At 42.7% G+C, this 19,070-nt stretch overlaps 1 protein-coding gene across 4 annotated transcripts in view; it reads left to right on the top strand.

The window, feature by feature from the left end:
* RCOR1 (REST corepressor 1) overlaps nucleotides 1-18,866 on the top strand; it is a 64,315-nt gene extending 45,449 nt beyond the window's left edge. For 2 of the 4 annotated variants that reach the window (XM_089666951.1, XM_089666953.1), the window contains 8 exons: nucleotides 1,810-1,971; nucleotides 4,974-5,092; nucleotides 6,839-6,935; nucleotides 8,914-9,108; nucleotides 10,609-10,686; nucleotides 10,988-11,045; nucleotides 13,098-13,327; nucleotides 16,848-18,866. In XM_089666951.1, coding sequence (XP_089523077.1) covers nucleotides 1,810-1,971; nucleotides 4,974-5,092; nucleotides 6,839-6,935; nucleotides 8,914-9,108; nucleotides 10,609-10,686; nucleotides 10,988-11,045; nucleotides 13,098-13,327; nucleotides 16,848-16,883 — 975 coding nt within the window. In that variant the 3' untranslated portion in view covers nucleotides 16,884-18,866. Of the gene's footprint in view, nucleotides 1-1,809; nucleotides 1,972-4,973; nucleotides 5,093-6,838; nucleotides 6,936-8,913; nucleotides 9,109-10,608; nucleotides 10,687-10,987; nucleotides 11,046-13,097; nucleotides 13,328-16,844 lie in introns of all 4 variants that reach the window. The other 2 variants (XM_089666950.1, XM_089666952.1) reach the window with 1 other exon arrangement.
* Nucleotides 18,867-19,070: the final 204 nt, after the last annotated feature.

Below are 19,070 nucleotides of genomic sequence, written 5' to 3'. Positions count from 1 at the left end.
ACATTAACCCCTTCCCACCGACGCCTCCCAGCCCTTTAAGGCCTGGGAGATCGGAGACTTTCCGTCAGTACTGGACGTGTGCTGGGAGCGCGCAGGGTGCGCGCTCTCAGCACGTCCTTTTTTTTTTTTTCTTTTTTATAGAACGCAAATGTGCGGCCGCTTGCCATCTAGGCCCAGACACCAAGAGGCCGCCCATTTGCATTCGGCCGACGTGAAAAGGTTAAAGTACAGCTAAAGGCAAAACATTTTGTTTTGGATAGTTAGGATTAGAACCCCTGTCAGTTTTTTTTTTTTTTTTTTTTTTTTTTTTTTTTTTGCTGTTTGTACCCCCATTAGGGAGATTCATCTTCTCTATTTGTCCTGTTTACCATTATCAAAAGTGAACGTAAAAGAAAATCCCACATTTTGGGTTGACATCAGAACAATAATGAAGGGGAAATCTTCCAATGGGGACATTAGTTCTAGTGACCATGAGCTGCCCTCATGTTAACCCCTTCCTGCCCAGTGCCATTAGTACAGTCAGTGCTTTTTTTTTTTTTTTTTTTTTTTTTTAACACTGATCACTGTATTGGTGTCACTAGGGATGTCAGTGACACCAAGTCAGTTCCCCCCTGTGTCAGAATGTCCACTGCAGTCCCGCTATGTCGCTGATCACTACAATTACTAGTAAAAATTTAAAAATGTAAAAAAAATTCCAGTATATATTCTAAAGTTATACCATTTGTAAAATGCTATAACTTTCACGTAAACCAATTATTTTACACGTATTGGGATTTTTTTTTTTTTGTAGCAAATACATGTCACAGAATACCTTTTTGGCCTAAATTTGTGACGAAATTAGATTTTTTTTTTTTTTATGTTTACTGGACATGTTTAAATAGCAAAAAGTAAAAAAAATAATTTTTTTTCCTCAAAATTCAATCTTTTTTTTGTTTATAGTTAATAATTAAAACTGCACAGGCGATCAAATACTATCAAAAGAAAGCTCAATTTTGTGGGGGGAAAAAAGGGCACAAATTTAATTTGGGTGCAGCATTGCATGAGCGCTCAATTGTCGGTTAAAGTAACGCAGGGAAGGGGGCAAAGTCTCTGGAGGTTAAGTTAAAAAAAAAAATAAATATCCCCCACTACAGCTTCAACCCCCCCCCCCCCCCCTATTTCACACATTACCTGGCTCATCTCGCTGATTAAGCACTGAGACACTGAAGGCAGTGGGAGCCATAGGCATATTGCAAACCTTTCCAGAAAAGTTGGGACGCTGTGTAAAATGTACATGGGGGGGAAAAAGCAGAGTGCAGTGATTTGCACATCTCATAAACCCATATTTTACTCGCAGTAGAAATCATATCAAAGGTTTAAACTGAGAAAATGCACCAATTTAGGAAAAAGTCATTTCGAAAGGTTTTTTTGGAAGATAAAACTTGTAAAAGACACTGTCAAACTTTTCTTCAGCTGCGCATGTGTAGGCTAAGTGTAAATGCAAAAAAACAAATTTTTTTTTTTTGTGTTTTTTATTGTTTTATGATTTTGTGTTGGGCACTCCTGTCCTAAAACCTTTAACCATTGGTGTAAATGTGTATATATTAAAATCGTGCATTTTTTTCCCACAGAGTATAATATTTACAGATAATGCATTAAAAAAAACTGCTGTTCCTTGAATGTCTAACCTGTGTAAGGCAAGAGTGATCCATTATTGTACTTTTATTTGTTGTTCCCCTTTCTATGCATGTAAACATTGGCTGCTTTATTCTGTGAAGCATCTTTTCAAACTCCTGCTCCAGCTTACACTATTACATGCTTCCCTTGCAGGCACTTGGCATGCTCTTTTGGCACAAACATAACATAGAAAAATCACTGGCAGACTTGCCCAACTTCACCCCATTTCCCGATGAATGGACCGTGGAGGACAAAGTCTTGTTTGAACAAGCTTTTGGCTTTCATGGGAAAACCTTTCATAGGATCCAGCAGATGGTAAGTATTGCACACTACTGGGAACAGTGATGGGCACGTGCACCCGATTACAGATCAGAGCTGGCAGTTCTCTCACAAAACCCAAGATTACCTGTAATCACCTGACATTGTCAGCTTTTTTCTTTTCTTCCGTTTGTGTCCGTGAGGTCTTTTGCAAGACTGTCGTAGGATGGAGATTCCAACGTTCAATGGAAATGCCCTTTGCACTAGTTATCCTTTGAAGCTGAACTCCTGGATAAAGTAAAAATGTTCTCTAGCAGTGGGAGCTGCAAGGGTTAAATGTTCATTTAGGCCTAGGGCAGAAGGTATTGGATTAATTCAAAGCTATCCAGTCACTAAAATTTTCCTCCATTCGAGGTCTGAATCTCAGGTTTGTGCTATGTCTCAAAGATTGTAGTCGTATGTCTGACAAAAAATGAGAAATGTATAATTTCCAGGGCATTTCAACAGTATTTATCCCCCATCAGGGTGTCCCCATCAGGGTGTCCCCATCAGGGTGCCCCCATAGATCGGGTGTCCCCATCAGGGTGCCCCCATAGATCGGGTGTCCCCATCAGGGTGCCCCCATAGATCGGGTGTCCCCATCAGGGTGCCCCCATAGATCGGGTGTCCCCATCAGGGTGCCCCCATAGATCGGGTGTCCCCATCAGGGTGCCCCCATAGATCGGGTGTCCCCATCAGGGTGCCCCCATCAGGGTGCCCCCATAGATCGGGTGTCCCCATCAGGGTGCCCCATAGATCGGGTGTCCCCATCAGGGTGCCCCCATAGATCGGGTGTCCCCATCAGGGTGCCCCCCATAGATCGGGTGTCCCCATCAGGGTGCCCCCATAGATCGGGTGTCCCCATCAGGGTGCCCCCATAGATCGGGTGTCCCCATCAGGGTGCCCCCATAGATCGGGTGTCCCCATCAGGGTGCCCCCATAGATCGGGTGTCCCCATCAGGGTGCCCCCATAGATCGGGTGTCCCCATCAGGGTGCCCCCATAGATCGGGTGCCTCCACCAGGGTGCCCCCATAGATCGGGTGCCTCCACCAGGGTGCCCCCATAGATCGGGTGCCTCCACCAGGGTGCCCCCATAGATCGGGTGCCTCCACCAGGGTGCCCCCATAGATCGGGTGCCTCCACCAGAGTTCCCCCTGTGATTGGTAGAGCCCATCTAAGTAAACGTTTACCTGCTGGATAAGTGTTTATATTTTTTTTATTTTTTTTTTGTAGTCTTGCAGGCAGAGAATGGGAGCTTGAAGTGTGTTGCAGGGGGCAGGATATGAGCGGAAAAGCTTGCTGAAGAGGCTTGGATGCCTGCAGTCCTAGCAACCAAGTAGTAGTGCAGTGAGAATCTGGCTCTGCAGACTGTTGAGCTGACTGTTCAGACGGGAGTGTCAATCGGCCCAGGTCCGGACCGCAGTCTGGCATTTAAGGAAGGTCGGTCTAGAGAGCCTTTTTAATTTCTCCGCCTTCCGCTCCTGCTGGAATCTGTCCGCCTGCAGCCACCCCTCCCCTACGCTCTGGTGGTTGCAGATCCTCTGACCTCATAAAGTCTGATGCAAAATCCGTAGCCTGTCACTGTATTTGAAGACACTGCGGAAAGTCCCTTCCTGGAGTTTAGGAGTGTTGGCTACTGCAGTAAAGCTGCTTTTCCTGTGTCCTAGGCTTAAATGGGGATTTAACCCTTTTTAGTGTAGGGGAAGCCCCCTGCAAGGGAGCATTTTTACTTTCTCAGGAGTTTTGCTTTAGGTGTGGTAACCGTGTGTGGTCCATTTCCCATTGCAGCTCACACTGTGTTGCAGTTATGAATTTCACAAACACTGTCAGTTTTCCTATTTGGATACAGTAGTTCAGTCCACTGAGCACTGCAAAACCTGGATTGCAATTGGACTGTAAAATGGAGAGCGTGAGAACGGAAGTCGAGGGGTTTTCAGCAACTGACCGATCGCTGTGTAAAGCCAGCAATACATGGATTTAAATGTAGCCGTTTCAGCAAGGACTAGCCAAGATTCGCTCCATCTATGGGCAGGCTTGATTGTATGCAAGTTGATCCATCGATTTTTGGTTACAACAAGCCTTTTGGATTTTTTACTTGCGATTACTGCTGGGGGCTATCGCCACTAGCAGTTAATCATTGTGTTCTGCCAACGGGGAGTCTCCCCACCAGAAAAACACAATGGCGCTTCGGGAGGGATTCCACCATCAGTCTGTCAACCTTTGTGGAAGGAAAGAAAATCGAATCATCTATGCCTTGCCTAAGCTGCTAATTGTGTTTGCAGAAGGGCAGCCACACAGAACTAGACCCAGAAGACTGCCACTATCACTGTAGTAGCTGCCACTACTACAGGAATTTGTAGCTAACATAGAGGTTCTAAGGCAGAAGGTTTAAATTTACCAACATGCATTCTTTGCATTAAGGTTAAAAAAACAACCTGCATGTTGCTGCACTCACCTGAGCTGATCTTGATCCAGCAATGTGCATGAGAGCAGAGGCTGTTCTGTGCTCTCTCTCCTCATTTGCTCAGACACAGCAGTGGGAGCCATTGGCTCCAGCTGCTGTCAGTCACAGCAAATGAATGGGGGGGGGGGGGGGGGTCGGGACCACAATGCAATCTGTGTGTCTTATGGACAGAGTCAGCTCAGGAGAAAACATGTACAAGTGCCCCCAAAGCAAGCAGCTTGCTAGGGGGGGCACTTGGCTGTCGGGGGACCCAAAAAGAGGAGGATCTGGGCTGCTGTGTGTAAAACCATTACACAGAATAGGTAAGTATGGCATGTTTATTTTAAAGAAGAAACAAATGAGAAACACTTTAATAATTTGATATTGCCTATACGTTGTATAATTGGCTGTCAGTGGTGCTTTTACCGTGCAGTGGGTGGATATCTCTATACCCCATTGCCAGATATGTACTGGTTTATTGTGCTCATCACTGTACATTTATGATGTTCCGCTGCTTGAAGTCCTCTAAATTGTTCTGCTTTCACTGCAACTCACACTTTTCCTGTTTGTTTGTAGCTTCCTGACAAATCTATTGCCAGCCTAGTAAAGTTTTACTATTCTTGGAAAAAGACTCGCTCCAAGACCAGTGTGATGGATCGCCATGCTCGCAAGCAGAAGCGTGAACGGGAAGGAAGGTCAGTTCTAATGAAAGCTTGAGATATGGCAGCAGAGCTTTTTTTATATTTTGCTTCCCTCTGTATCTTCCTTTCCCCAGGCTGGTCGGTGTACACTCTGTTCTCAGAACTCTTTTTGCAGGGAGAAATGTTCTTTGCTAATTGCTTCTGGAGTAGATGAAAAAGGTCTTCGAATCACTGGGGAAAATATTCATAGCAACATAATGTCCTGGTAACCACCAGCAGTGTCTGTCAGTGCAACAAAACATTGACAGCCACCAGCCTGACAGAGTGGTGTGTTCAGGCTGACATACGTAAGCTCTGCTTGTCTTTCACAAGGAAGAATCTGTCTATCTGTTGCCTTCACAAACTGTAGCGCTTGTTAGACAAATTGAGCCCCTCAAATATAGAAATATAGAATCTGTCTCGAAGGCCGGCCATACATGGGTCAAAATTCAACCGATTTTTCGTCCGAAAATTGAACCTAAGAATAATCGGCCGGTTTTCACTCTATTAGTGGGTCAATGGCACCGGCCAATTTTTTTTTGTGGTTCCTCCCCTTTTCAGTGATCGGGCATGTTGGAAAATTTGTGAGAAACGACTGAATTTCGACTCGATGGTCAAATTGTACGATCGTTTTTCCGAAAAGAATATGCGCATGAGCCGTGACCTGGGTGGAACAGAAGTTTTGCCTGTTATATGGGGTGAACTTTATGACTTGGTCGGCCAGTTTTCGAAATCATTGATGCACCATCGGATTACCGAGAGAACAAAGTTTTTGATTTTCGGACTAAAAATCGTTCGGAATTGGAACCATGTATGGCCTGCATTAGAATAGCAGACACAGCAACAGGTGCCTGCACACAGACTTGTCTCCTTTAGGGTTCCCTGAAGAAGAAAAAAAACCACGGGCTTCTGGTATGCAAATGCAGCTGCCCTCTATGGTTGCTGGTTCAGGCTTTTCGCTCCTATGCCTGTAAGCCCATTACTGTGATTGGTGGCCTTGCTAATCGTTGACTTGACACCTAGTAGCCATACTAGTTTCACTGTCACTTTGCCTTGAAGGAACCTTGCATGCTTCCAAAATGTTGCATTCATTTGTGACTTTTACTAGAGATATGAAGGTAAAGGTTTGCTGGTGTCATAGTTTTTTAGAGTGTGGTGCCATCCAGGAGTGCTGGTGTCATAGTTTTTAGAGTGTGGTGCCATCCTGGTTCGGTGTGCAATGAAGACATATATCAAGGATGTTTTAGGAACAAGTTCATCACTGTGTGATTATTCGCCAGTTTGTTGCATAAATTGATCAGTTTTCAATAAACGATAATCAAAGTAACAGTGAGCAAACCTTTGTTGGGCTCATGTAAAGTCATTTGCCTCTAGTATGAGAAGCCTATGATGGAAGCTGTCTTTTTCCATTGCCCTCTACCAGGGGTAAAATACTGAACTGCATCAGTATAAGTTATGCCACTTTTTTGCAGCAAGTTTGGGGATTGGGAATGCCAATATGCATGCGATTGGACTCTTGCAGGAACTTTCTTTCTCTTGATTGGTTTTTAAGAGGCAGCTGGTGATGTCATAACACCCTATACCCAGTTATTTTTTTTCCTTTTTATCCCTTTTTTAGTGGTAAAACAACTCTTTGCCTCTGTAGGGTTCTGTGTATTTGTGATGGCTGTACGGGTGATATATAACGTCCTTTGGTATTTAATTTCTTGCCACCTTATATTGGAAAAAATAAACATTTTTTTTTTTTTTTTTTTTTTTCAGTGGGGATGAGCTGGAAGAACCGATCAACAACAACAGCAACAACAACCCAACTGATATGGAGGTTGACCCACAAAAAGAACCCAAGAAAGAAGTGACTGTACGCATGCATCATTTCTTCCCTTTGCTAGACGGGGCAGCTGTCCATAGTTCTGAGTAACTTTCAGAGCATGTTGAAATTTTAATGAGGGGAAAGATGCTATTCAAACCAACCCGAAGTTGCGGTGTTGGCATCAGTTGTCACTTTGGTCACGCCCATTGATATGTTTGCCCTGCCCGACAGTGGGCCGAGTGAAATGTGTCAGAGGGGTGTGCCCAGAAGCGACGGCTGTGCCCAATACCGCAACTTCGTGGTGGTGTTCAGTGATGTCTTTTCCCTCTTTGAACTCGCACTTCTGGATTGGCATTTGCAAGCCGGCTCCTATGATCCAAGTTCCGGCTGGGAGACCATGTCCTTGGCTTGAAGCGGCGCTACAGGTATCCCAGGGGCCCATGTTGAAAATTTGGTTCCTTAAACATTTAGTCCTGAAAAGATCAGTAAAAATACGGGCAACTTCTGCATCTTTCACCCACCCCCTTCATCACCAGGCCTTTTCATATTGCCACACAAATTTTGGTGCATGTTTTTAGAGCCAATGTTTTTACCAACTCCATTCCTAAAACGATATTAGTCCCTCCCCTGCAATGAAGCAAGTATATATCTTTTCTCACTTGCTGAGTTTAGTGGTTCCTCCTGCAAAGCTCTACATGATGTGTCCTGTAGTAATATGTTGGTTGGCAGGAGAAGCCAGAGCACAACTGGGGATGTACTGATTCTTCAGGAGTTGTAGCTCTGCAGCAGATCTTGGACTCCACAAGCGCAGACACCAGGACATGGAAGCATAAAGTGTCCTCCTTTTTATAGGCGTTTTATGATTTTGATCTTTTATTTGAGTGACAGGCCTTTTCGGAGTACCTAGCCCTGGTAGATATTTGCAATTAAAATAGTCTTACAGTTGTAAATTTTTCCCATTTACCCAATTTTTAGGGTTAAGTTTGAAAACTAGAAATGGCAAATAGGCTTGTATTTTCAGGTGACTGAACACTGGCACGGCTGTCAGCTTCCCTCCTGCATGCCTCCCCTATAACACCAGCTAATGGTGAATGTTTATATTTGCTGCGCTGTCCATATTCGGCATTCACAAGCTACAATCCACAGAGGATGCGAATATTGTTGCATTTTTTTTGTATTGCTTTTTTGTCGTCTTTCCTGCTAGAAGACTAGTTTTGAACTGAGGAAGCTGCTTGGGTAAATAATGAAACATTTCCAGCACTGCAGAAAAAGTCCAGTTGAATGCAACTGCTAGCTACACCATGTCGTACAAGAAAGTCAATAATCCCTTTAATAGAAAAGTTGCAGATGCAGCATTGGTCCTATCTGTCCCCTGCTGTCTCTGAGACTCAGAACTGATTGCTCAGTTTCTCTGTCTTCAGTCTGCAGAGAGCCGGTGACTTTCAGTCATTGAAGTGCCAGGCTGTGGTGGGGGCGGGAGATGCTGGTTCAGTCTTCTGGGTAGATCCCAACATTAAAGTCAGGATCTTTTCAGAACCTGGACCTGCTGAGTGAAAATGGGTCACAGGACTGCAGAACTAATTGCACCCCTGTGATCCATAGGAGAAGTAGAGCCAATAGAGCTTTGGCCCTACTTCTCCTTTAAGGCTACATGCACACTAGCGCTTTGGTCTCAGTTTGTCACATCCCAGTGTTTTCAGGCATAGGTGCAATGTCCAGCCCTGCTGCAAGCAGTCAGATTTCTTGCATCCGAGACACACATCCCCTGAATGCATACCACCCTAAATGCAAATACCACATAACACATCATCCTGCTGCTATGTATTTTAGCTTGTCATAGGTTTTAACAGGCCGCTGACAGCGGGGCTGGCCGTTGCACCTGTGCCTGGCACCTCCCAGGCACTTTAGAATGCAAGATGTGATGCAGGCCTAAGTACTAGTGTGTATGTGGCTTAAGCTTGAAGTGCTTTTTAGAACTTGGTGATTTGTTAGCCATAATCTCATTGGCTGTTTTATGCTCGTACAGTCCCCTAAGAATGACACGGTCCCGCACGTGAAGAAAGAGAAACACCCATCTCAAGCTAAAAACCGAGCCAAACGGAAGCCTCCGAATGGGATGTTCCTTTTTAAAGAGGATGTGGAAGCTATCTCTGCCAACGCCAATGCTGCTACCACTATGCTGAAACAGCTGGATATGGAACTAGTCTCCATTAAGAGACAGGCAAGTGCGGCTTCATCCTCCTCTGACAAGGTGAAAGCCGGTATTCATATGTATTGTAGTAATTCTTTTTCATTCTGTTAGACTGAGACTTAAAACCGATGTAATCAGTTTATGTACATTATATTCCTCCTTTTGGTGTTCACTTAAATAATAGTAAATGTTTCCAGTAAGCCCCCATTTAACAATCATTCTCAATGGATGGAGTTTCGTCACTAAGCACTAACCAAGCCTGGTGGTCCTCCTGGTCAGGCTGGATTTTGTGATGGATAAGGATTTACCAGAGAGGCGTATCCATATTTGTCTCCCAGCATACTCTGCATAGAGTTGGTTTCTCAGTAGTCTCCATTTTTTTCATTTGATATACCAATCAGCAGCTCTATAAAACTAGAAACGTAGTCATGGCACTGATCTTGAATTGTCCATAGGTTCCAATCAGTTTTCATATTTGGAAATAACCTGATGGCTACAGGTAGCTGCTGCATCTGTTCACAGGGGCATAGTACCGCTTATGGTCATTGAGGGCTATGTTCACCTGCACCGGGATGCCCAGGTGTTCATGTATCCCTGTGCTGGTGGTCCCATTTATGTCAGTTGGGGCAGAGCGGCTGCGTAAACACAGCCCCTGGTCAGTTTGACAGCTGTCCATGGGACTGCCTACATTGGGATGCAATGGAGCACCTGTACGTCACCGTGCAGGTAAATGCGCCCTCTGCACGGGCGTACGCAGATGTGAATGAGGCCTAAAGCTGGCTACAACAAAAAGCTCTAGTTTCACTAGTGCACTCTTAAAAAGGATGAGTTCACATTTAGTAATCTGTTACATGTTATACCCATATTCGGGGTGTAACATGTTACCAAATCAGCAAGGGAGGTATGGATAGACAGCCGTACTGAGTCTGCAGAAGCCTGACATTGCACCTGCGATCTGGTGATTGGTGATTGTGGGTGCAAAGCTCTGTAGGCTCCTAAGAGAATAAAGAATACACTTTTTTTTTTTAACTTTTTTTTTTTTTGTTTATCTGCAAAAAAAGTGCATTTATTTATTACAAAAGTGAACTTAGCCTTTGACAGAAAAGGTAGTGAGTTGGTTTATGTAAATATCAAAAGCACATACATGCAAAATGTTGAAGAAATAAGAGCATGTTAGTCACCGGTCACACCGCTGTGATTTAAAATCGCACGATTTCTGAAGACTTTATTGCTACTTGTGAAGATTTTCAACGATTTCTTACAATTTGCAGTGCGATTTCCTTTATATTCTATGTGAAATCGTAACAAAACTGCAGAAAAAGTAATGCAAGAACTATTTTAGAAATCGCACTGTAGCAAATCGCAAATATTCAGACACTGACATTCACATTCATTAGATGCGATTTCAATTCCCAAGTTGCACTGGTAGGACAGGACACTTACTTTTTTTTGCTCCTGAAGTTGTGCAGTTTCATTCATGTAGTTTATCCAGTCTGAAAATATTTTTGATTTTTTTTTTTTTTTTTTTAGATCCAAAATATCAAACAGACAAACAGTGCACTCAAGGAGAAGCTACAGGGTGGAGTTGAGGAGTACAGAGTCACTGAGGTAGGTGCCAAGCCATTATTTATGCAGGTTACATTTAGAGGAGAGCAGTAAAGTGCATTTGTAGATGAAGGCAATTCCTACATTCATGCCATAAGCATAATCTAGTTTGTATGTCTTTAGATAATATTGATGAGTAAAAGCTATCCTAGCCTTGTCACAATATGGTTAGAATTCTTGAAACAAGCAAACTGTATTCTATACATCTATACAGTACAGTAAATAAGCAAGCTTTATTGTGTACTTCTGCAGGTTTAACTAGAATACTTCTTTTTCTTTTTTTTTTCCTCTCCTTTTTTTTTAGGTTCCACAAAAATTTAATGCTCGCTGGACAACAGAGGAACAGCTTCTTGCTGTTCAAGGTATTAAAATGCTTGCTGTGTTTGGTACAATCTGGCTATTACATAAAGACCAGTGTTGGCAGGCTTTGGGCTGTGAATGCAGAGCTTTTTATATCAGTATGAGATACTTCTGAGATCCCTTTCTGAGCTGCATGTGATCTGTTTCAAGCTGCTTTTGCATTCCCATAGATTTGTGATGGGGGAGAGAAGCAGCTCTGATGTGAACTGAAGTCTTTTGCCACCGGTCTCAAGTTTTAGGACTCCTTCACACCAAGCATGCAGCAAAACCGATGGAAAATACATGTGGATTTCACCTGCAGAGACATCAGTTTACATCTGTTCTCATGTGCATTTCAGTGCATTTTATACACGTTGCAGATTCCTGCGCAGAAAAAAAATCCGCACATCATACCAGTGTTGTGGTGTGAACAGGAAACCATTGTGTTCTTTGTGCCCTTGCAGGATGCACGTGCAGAAAAACTGATCTCTTAGCACCTGTACTGACATATGTGACAGCTGCATTTGGGTAGGTGTTCCTGGATTGGATGGCCTAAACTGTCATTGGCAAACAGTTGCAAATCGGTCACAGATCTTTAAAAGCTAGGAGTGAGTTTTTTGTTCATTTCTACACTAACCTTGTGCAGCTCAGCAAGGGAGAATTGCATAGAACTTGTTAAAATGTCCATGTGGAAAATTGCCCTGGTGACACTACACTAGGGGCTACTACAAAAAAAAAAACACAACTTGGTATTTTAAATACTAGAACTATATTATACAGTTTCCTTATCCCCTTTAGTGTATAGGGAGAGTGCGCATTAACACAATAGTTATAATACATCAAATGCAGACTATACTAGGTTTTGACACAAAAAAGCGCTTAACCACTTGAGCTCCAGAAGGTTTTACCCCCTTCATGACTTCTTTTTTTTTTTTTTTGGCTATACTGCACTATTGTAACTGGTACTTGCATGGTCATGCAATGCTGTACACAGATTAATTTGGGGTTTTTTTTTCATGCAAATAGAGCTTTCTTTTGGTGGTATTTGATCAGCACTGGGTTTTTTTGTTTTTATATATAGGAGAACTCTGAATTTAACAAGACTAACATATTTTGCTTGCACTTAACAGATAATTGCTTTTCAAAGGATCATTTAACAGACCGATAGGGATCAAATAGGAAAAGTTGATACATGTGTGAGGGGGGGAAAAAAAAAAAGCTTGGTCCAAACAATCAAAATACTATCCTTTGTGGCTACAGAACTGCTTTAATGTGCCTTACAAATACATCATGAATGTGTGGTTTGTTTTAAAAAAAGTGACTAGCATAAGTACTTGATTTTGATTTGGTATTCGCTTCTTGCAATCTTCTATGGAGCAGCACTCTGGAAGAAGAGCCAGAGCTAGGAGCCAATCAGGTATGCAAATATATTGACAGGAGGCATGCTGATCGGAATGAGCGGGAGCTGACCTTATCGGTCTGCTGCTACTTTTTCACTGTTCAGTCAGCAGGATGGATGTGAAGACAGGACTGTTTACTGTAAGTGGTGTCATCCACCTGGATGTACTTTGTAGCAGAGCTGCATTAATCTCAAAACTGGATGCACAGGCAGGTAAAATATCTCCCAATATTTCCTATTGACCTTTTAGCTGTTTGGAGTTTAAAGCCCATCTCCAGGCAAATGAAACATTAGCCCTTGCAGTGGGGCTACGTGTGCAATGCAAGAGTTGATAGCTTGTTTAGTGTAGGGGAGAGGAGAAACCATTTACTTGCCTGATTCTCTGCTCCCCCGGCAGGCAAAGTTCCCCCACAGTGTTTTCTTGGTGGTGTCCCCTCCAGAGCTGGGCAATGGACTCTGCTCTTGATGACATCAAGACCTGTGCAGTCCCACTGCAAGGAAAAAATGTATTTGCCTGGATTTGGGCTTTAACAAAATCAGATTGCTGAGGACCACTGAGGGGGCTGGAGGGGTTTGTACAAGCAAGTCCCTTCACATTATGTATTCCACATGTGCTGGTTACATTCAGAGTTCTCTGAGATAGTCTTTTAACTGATTAAACTTTCTTGCCCTGCAGCAATCCGAAAATATGGCCGGGATTTCCAAGCAATTTCAGACGTCATAGGGAACAAATCGGTTGTCCAAGTGAAGAATTTTTTTGTGAATTACCGAAGACGCTTTAATATTGATCAAGTGTTACAGGAATGGGAAGCAGAGCATGGAAAGCCAGAGGAAAATGGTGACTGCCTCGAGAAGCCTATAAAATTACCTGACACTGCTATAAAGATGTCCGATGAAGAGGACGAGGTAACACTAGTTGTAGAATCCTTCTTTTTTTTTTTTTTTTTTTTTCCCCGCCATAAAAAAAAAAAATGTGGATAGAAATGGTACCTAAGAGTTTTTAAAAGACCCCACCCCTTCCAAAATATGATACTGGCAGAATAACTAGAGGCAGCTTTTGTTAAAGATAATGGCCGAGAAACCTAATTTTATTGTGTAAGGCAGAAATGAGGAAGTATATCTGCAATTCCTATCTGCATTATTTTTTGTAGCCTCAAAGCATACAGCAGTGCCAATGTACAAAACAAATGCAGTAACCAAGAGCAACCAATCAGGTCACTGTAGATGAAAAATGCACGTTTCTCTTAAAGGTAAACGCCAAGCAAACCATTTAATACACTGATGAAATCTATATGGCAGCTGTTTTAGTAGCCATAGGATTTGTAATTTTGGCCATCCAGTCCTGAGATTTAGTCAGTGATTTGGAGGGAGAGAGTTAACTGCTTCCCCGCCGCCCTATTTCAGAGAGAGTGCTACAGGGCGGCAGGGTGCGCAAAATCACATGTGTATATATACGTGATTTTGTATCTCTGGGTAGGGGGCGCGCATGTCCCACCTGCGCCACCTTTCGCGGCCACCAGTCACTGAGTCCCGGCCTGTGATTACCAAGAATCTCCGGGGAGGAAGGCTGCTTTGTTTACTAAGTCGTCCTCCCTGTTGTCTCTGGCACACTGCTCGGGATGGCTGTCAGTGGGGATGTCAGTGACACCAAGTCAGTTCCCCCCAGTGTCAGAATGCCCGCCGCAGTCGATAATTGCCACCATTACTAGTAAAAAAAAAAAAAAGAGAAAAAAAATTCCAGCATCTATACCTCCGTTTTGTAGACTCACGTAAATCAATTAATTTACACGTATAGGAATTTTTTTTTTTTTTTTTTTTTTTTTAAGCACAGATGTGTAGCAGAATACATTTTGGCCTACATTTATGACTAAATTTCTTTACTGGACATGTGTAATAGCAAAAAGTCAAAAATATTGTGTTTTTTTTTTTTTTCTCTTTCTCAATTTTCGTGTTTTGTTTTTTTTTCACATTTTTTTTAATAGTGCAAAAAATAAAAAAAACGCACAAGTGATCAAATACCACCAAAAGAAAGCTCAATTCATGGGAAAAAAAGGACGTAAATTTAATTTGGGTGCAGCGTTGCATGACTGCGCAATTGTCATTTAAACTAAAGCAGAGCTGTAACTCAAAAAATGGCCTGGTCAGGAGGGGGGAGGGGGGGGCAAATCCTCTGGGGGGGGGGGGGGGGGGGGGGCAAGTGGTTAAAGTATACCTGCCATGAGTGTGTTTTGGTTGTCATTGCTCGCATCCTTTGAGTCTAAAGACTTATTCAAAACCATGCACTCCCAGCATGAACTATATCTTACAGTTAAGCAGAAGCAAAAAAAGAAAAAAAAGTTACTCAAATTTACTTTAGAGACATTTCTCTATTTTAGGACAAGTGTCTGAGTCTGCTGATGGCCCAAAAGCTTCAGCAAGGTGTACCTGTCAGCGGGCTCCTTCACTGCCTCCTTGCTCTATCCATCTAACAGAGCAAGGATTCCTATTGCGAAGGAACTTGTGAGCTTTCCTATGTTACAATCTCCAGGCCTAAACGCTGTCGCGTAGGTATAGGCAGCGATGCTATCCACCCAGGCAAACTCCAGCCTCTAAGTTGCAGCATTAGCAACTTAGGTAGTGCAAAGCAGAAATGCCAACCACTGAGAGACCCTAGGTTTGAATCTCAGCCCAGGACATGGCGTTTGCATGGGTGTTTTTTCTAGGTCAGCCTTTCTCAACCAGGGTGCCTTGAGGTTTCTTCAGGGGTGCCTTGGCAAATTGTATAAAAATTGCTCAAAACTTGTATACAGGCCCGCCTTTTAGTTACACAAAGCCACAGGTTTTCATTGTGCACCATTATAACCTTCTAGCTGCTGGCTTCCTGACAACCAATGACATAATCAGTTGATGAGGAGGATGCCAGCTGCCTGCACAGCATCCTAGTTTGACCCTCCTCTGCCTGTCTCCATCAGTGCTGAGGTTACATTAGCTCAGTGATGGAGAAAAACTGAGGGAGAAGAGAAACACGGGCATACTAGTCAGTACCAGGGTGCAAAAGTGTATTTGCTCTGGAAGAATAAAACACCTCTAACATTGGGTGTCCTACATGTGTGAATGTTGCTGCGTTATATGAAACTTTTCACATTTAGAATGGTTTGCCCTTTTAACCGCTGCCCGCCATATAGTAATATGACGGACGCAAGGTGGTTCTCTCATTCTGGGAGGACGTCATGACGTCCTCCCATTCTAACTGCGCATGTGCGGCTCCCGTATGCGGCGATTGGCGGTGCACTGTGTCCCTCGGACACAGCGGATCACTGATCCATGGAAAGAGCCGAAGATGTCGGCTTGGTCATGTGATCAGCTGTGTCCGAGGGACACAGTGCACTGCCAATCCGCGGAGGGGACATCTACACTGATCATCAGAGCACTGATGATCAGTGTGCCCTGATGATCTGTGTAGCCCCAGCAGCGCCACCTGTCAGTGTCCATCAGTACCAGCTCTCAGTGCTCATCCATGCCACCTGCCAGTGCCCATCAATGCCACATATCAGTGCCCATCTGAGCTGCCTATCAGTGCCGCCTATCAGTGCCATATGAGTGCTGCCTGTCAGTGCCTCCTCATCAGTGCAGCCTATCAGTGCCCATCACTGCAGCCTCATTAGCGCACATCAGTGAAGGAGAAAAATCACTTATTTACAACATTTTATAACAAAAACTAAGAAACGTTTGTGTTTTTTTTTTTCAAAATTTTCAGTTTTTTTTGGTTTAAGAAAAATTAAAAACCCAGAGTTGATTAAATACCACCAAAATAAAGCTCTTTTTGTCACAAAAAAAGATAAAAATTTCATATGGGTACAGTGTTGCATGACCGCGCAATTGTCATTCAAAGTGCAACAGCGCTGAAAGCTGGAAATTGGCCTGGGCAGGAAGGGGTATAAGTGCCTGGTAGGCTAGCGGTTAAAATTATGGACAGTCTTGAGGCATCACATTTTAGAATGGGGTGTCTCAAGACTGTCCATAATTTTAAAGGGTGCCTCAGGACTGTCCATTTTTAAGGGTGCCTTGACTGAAAAAAAGTTGAGAAACTCTGCTCTAGGTGCTCTGGTGGACACCAAAAACCTCCTGGAAGTATTAACGGGCTCCTGTAAAATATTGGCCTGGTTTATGTATGTTTACATGTCGGGGACCTTTCTAGATTGTCAGCACCTTGAGGGCTGGAACGGAATGGCATGTACAGTATGTAAAGCACGGTGTACATTTTGGTTCTATATACATTCCTCTAATAGTGAATATGGGACCTGATACCTGACCCTGTCAGTTTGCCTGTTCAAAATCCATTCAAGGTAAACGCAATAAAATCTCAATATGTGCTCATCTAAGATGCATTCTTCTTTCCCTTTTTAATTTGTAATTTCTTTATTTTGGACGTTTTTGTTTCCAGCAGGGCTCTCCTCTTGATGTCAGATACTCTTCTTCATGAGAAAATAAGAACTCTTTAGTCTTGACTACTTAATTTGCCCAGATCTTCAGGTATTACGAGGACTCGACCAGCTATGCTCATCATGCGTTGTGGACAAGCAGCTACTTACCAAAAAGGCAAACAACTTCCGACCCTTTAACATATCTGCCTTAATCACCTCTAGTCCCCCCCCACAGATGACTTTCTGCTCTCATCACCGAGGATAAATACGGGGGTCATCAGCATCATCTTGGGACAATCTCCCTCTGCCTTGTAAATATGACCGTTAATGAAACTTTCCGGCTGTCTCTCTTCTGTCCTGCATGAAACTTTATTTTTATTTTTTTAATTGCATTTTTTGGACAATGTACAATTCTGAATTCTTCAGAAGAACGCTCATACAAAAGAAATTCCATAACCCCTTCACCGGTGTATTTCTATTTAAAAAAAAAAACAAAAAACTTTAAGCTGAGGTTCAAAACTTGGTTGCAAAGCGTAACCAACTTTCAGGATTGATTGCCATGTCTCTTAATCACCATGGGTGCTTATCTGCATTTATGAAGAAAATTTGTTTTTTTTTTTGCTGTCTGATTTTGTGATTCTTCTTTTTTTTTTTCTGCTACATTTTTACCTCCTCTTAGATTATTTTTAGGCTGCTTGGTTATTTAAGTGTTTTTCATCTCTTGTGCTCCCTATCCATTTAACGTTTTTCTGTTTGTAGCTGTTGTCTATGATTTTCTGCCACACCATTCTCTCCTCTGTGAGGGTTGATTAGGTTTGTTCCCCTTCGAGAGGACAGCACGTTGCTTTCTCAATAGGGTAATCTGCTGTAACCCGAGCAAGGCAGAGCTGAGCTGTATCCCAGGGCAACAGAATTAACTGCTCCAACAGAGAAAAACTGAAAGAAACAATTGTAAAAGCTAAACATGATTCATAAAAAAAGCAAAAAAAAAAAAGAATTGAGCTCTCTTGATATGTAAGATTGGCGAGCATCAAATTAAAGGAGATAGGTTCACCTTGAGTAACATGTTACACCCATATTCCAGGGGTGTAACACCTTACTAAACCACCTGCCAGCACCCCAACTCAATACCATATTGTGATAGTGGGTGGGGTATCCTCTCCCTCTACCCGCTGCCATAATTCATGTACAGCATAGAGGTTCCATGCAAATGGCCACGTTGTTCATTCAGTTTCCTGTGAATGAATAGAGTACAAGTACCGTCCATTGCTGCAGACAGTTTGTAGTTCTTTTTGAACTGTGCGGGTGCTGTTGAGCATTTCCGTAGTTCATTGATCTTCCTGGACTTCAGTAACTGGACAGTACAAGCAGACAGCTCTGACAGTCTGCAAGAGCCTGACATTGCACCTGCCATCTGCTGATCCTGGGTGCAATGCTTTACAGGCTCCTAAGAAAATAATGCACATTTTTTTTTAGCTGGTAAAAAGTACATTTATTATTTTTTAAAGAAGGTGAATTATCCTTTTAAGGTGACCCTGTTGCTTCTCAAAAAAAAAGAAAAAAAAAGCAGCTGCACCCTGTAATAGAAAAGGATGATTGCATCCCTCTCTGTGGGTAACAAATCCATTCTTTGCTCTTGCAGAACTAGCAGCACAGCTGATATCCAACACTTTCAAGTAGACCCTGGATGCTGTGGTTCCTCACTGTCTCTACGGCACCTAGTGGGGGGGTCATACTACTCAATACAACTGGAAGTGTCCAATAGCAGCGGTACTATTTGAGAGCATGGAATGAACTTGCCACTTGCTGGAGAGGGGAGCATGTATCCTCTTTAACAAAGTGCTTTCTAGCAAGTTGTCAAATACCACTTCTACCATTTTACTATGTAAAACTTACATGGCTTTCTAACTTTGTACATAGATGTACTCCGTGGAGTACAAGCTCCCTGTATAATTTTCAGAAGAAAGAATTTGTTGAAACAGTTATTCTTTACTATGAGTATAATTTATTTCCACTGCAGATCACGCTTTTATTTAATCAGATGTTCCTGTTTTTATTTGTATGCATGTTTCATATGTGCCTTTCCATTTTATAACTGGTTAAAGAACTGTCAGATTCATTTTATGAAAGTTCTGTATTGTTTATTATATTTTTTTTTTTTTTTTATAGAAAAAAATATATATTCATTTTTTAATTTTTTTTTTTTTTTTTTGTTCATATTGTCCAGGCATTTTAGAATATTTATT

This window comes from Staurois parvus, unplaced genomic scaffold, assembly GCF_062004578.1.
Source record: "Staurois parvus isolate SC_StPar_1 unplaced genomic scaffold, SC_StPar_1.0 ptg002934l, whole genome shotgun sequence".
Classification (NCBI taxonomy): domain Eukaryota; kingdom Metazoa; phylum Chordata; class Amphibia; order Anura; family Ranidae; genus Staurois; species Staurois parvus.
Note: the sequence above shows the minus strand (reverse complement) of the source record. Positions and strands in the feature narration are given on the sequence as shown.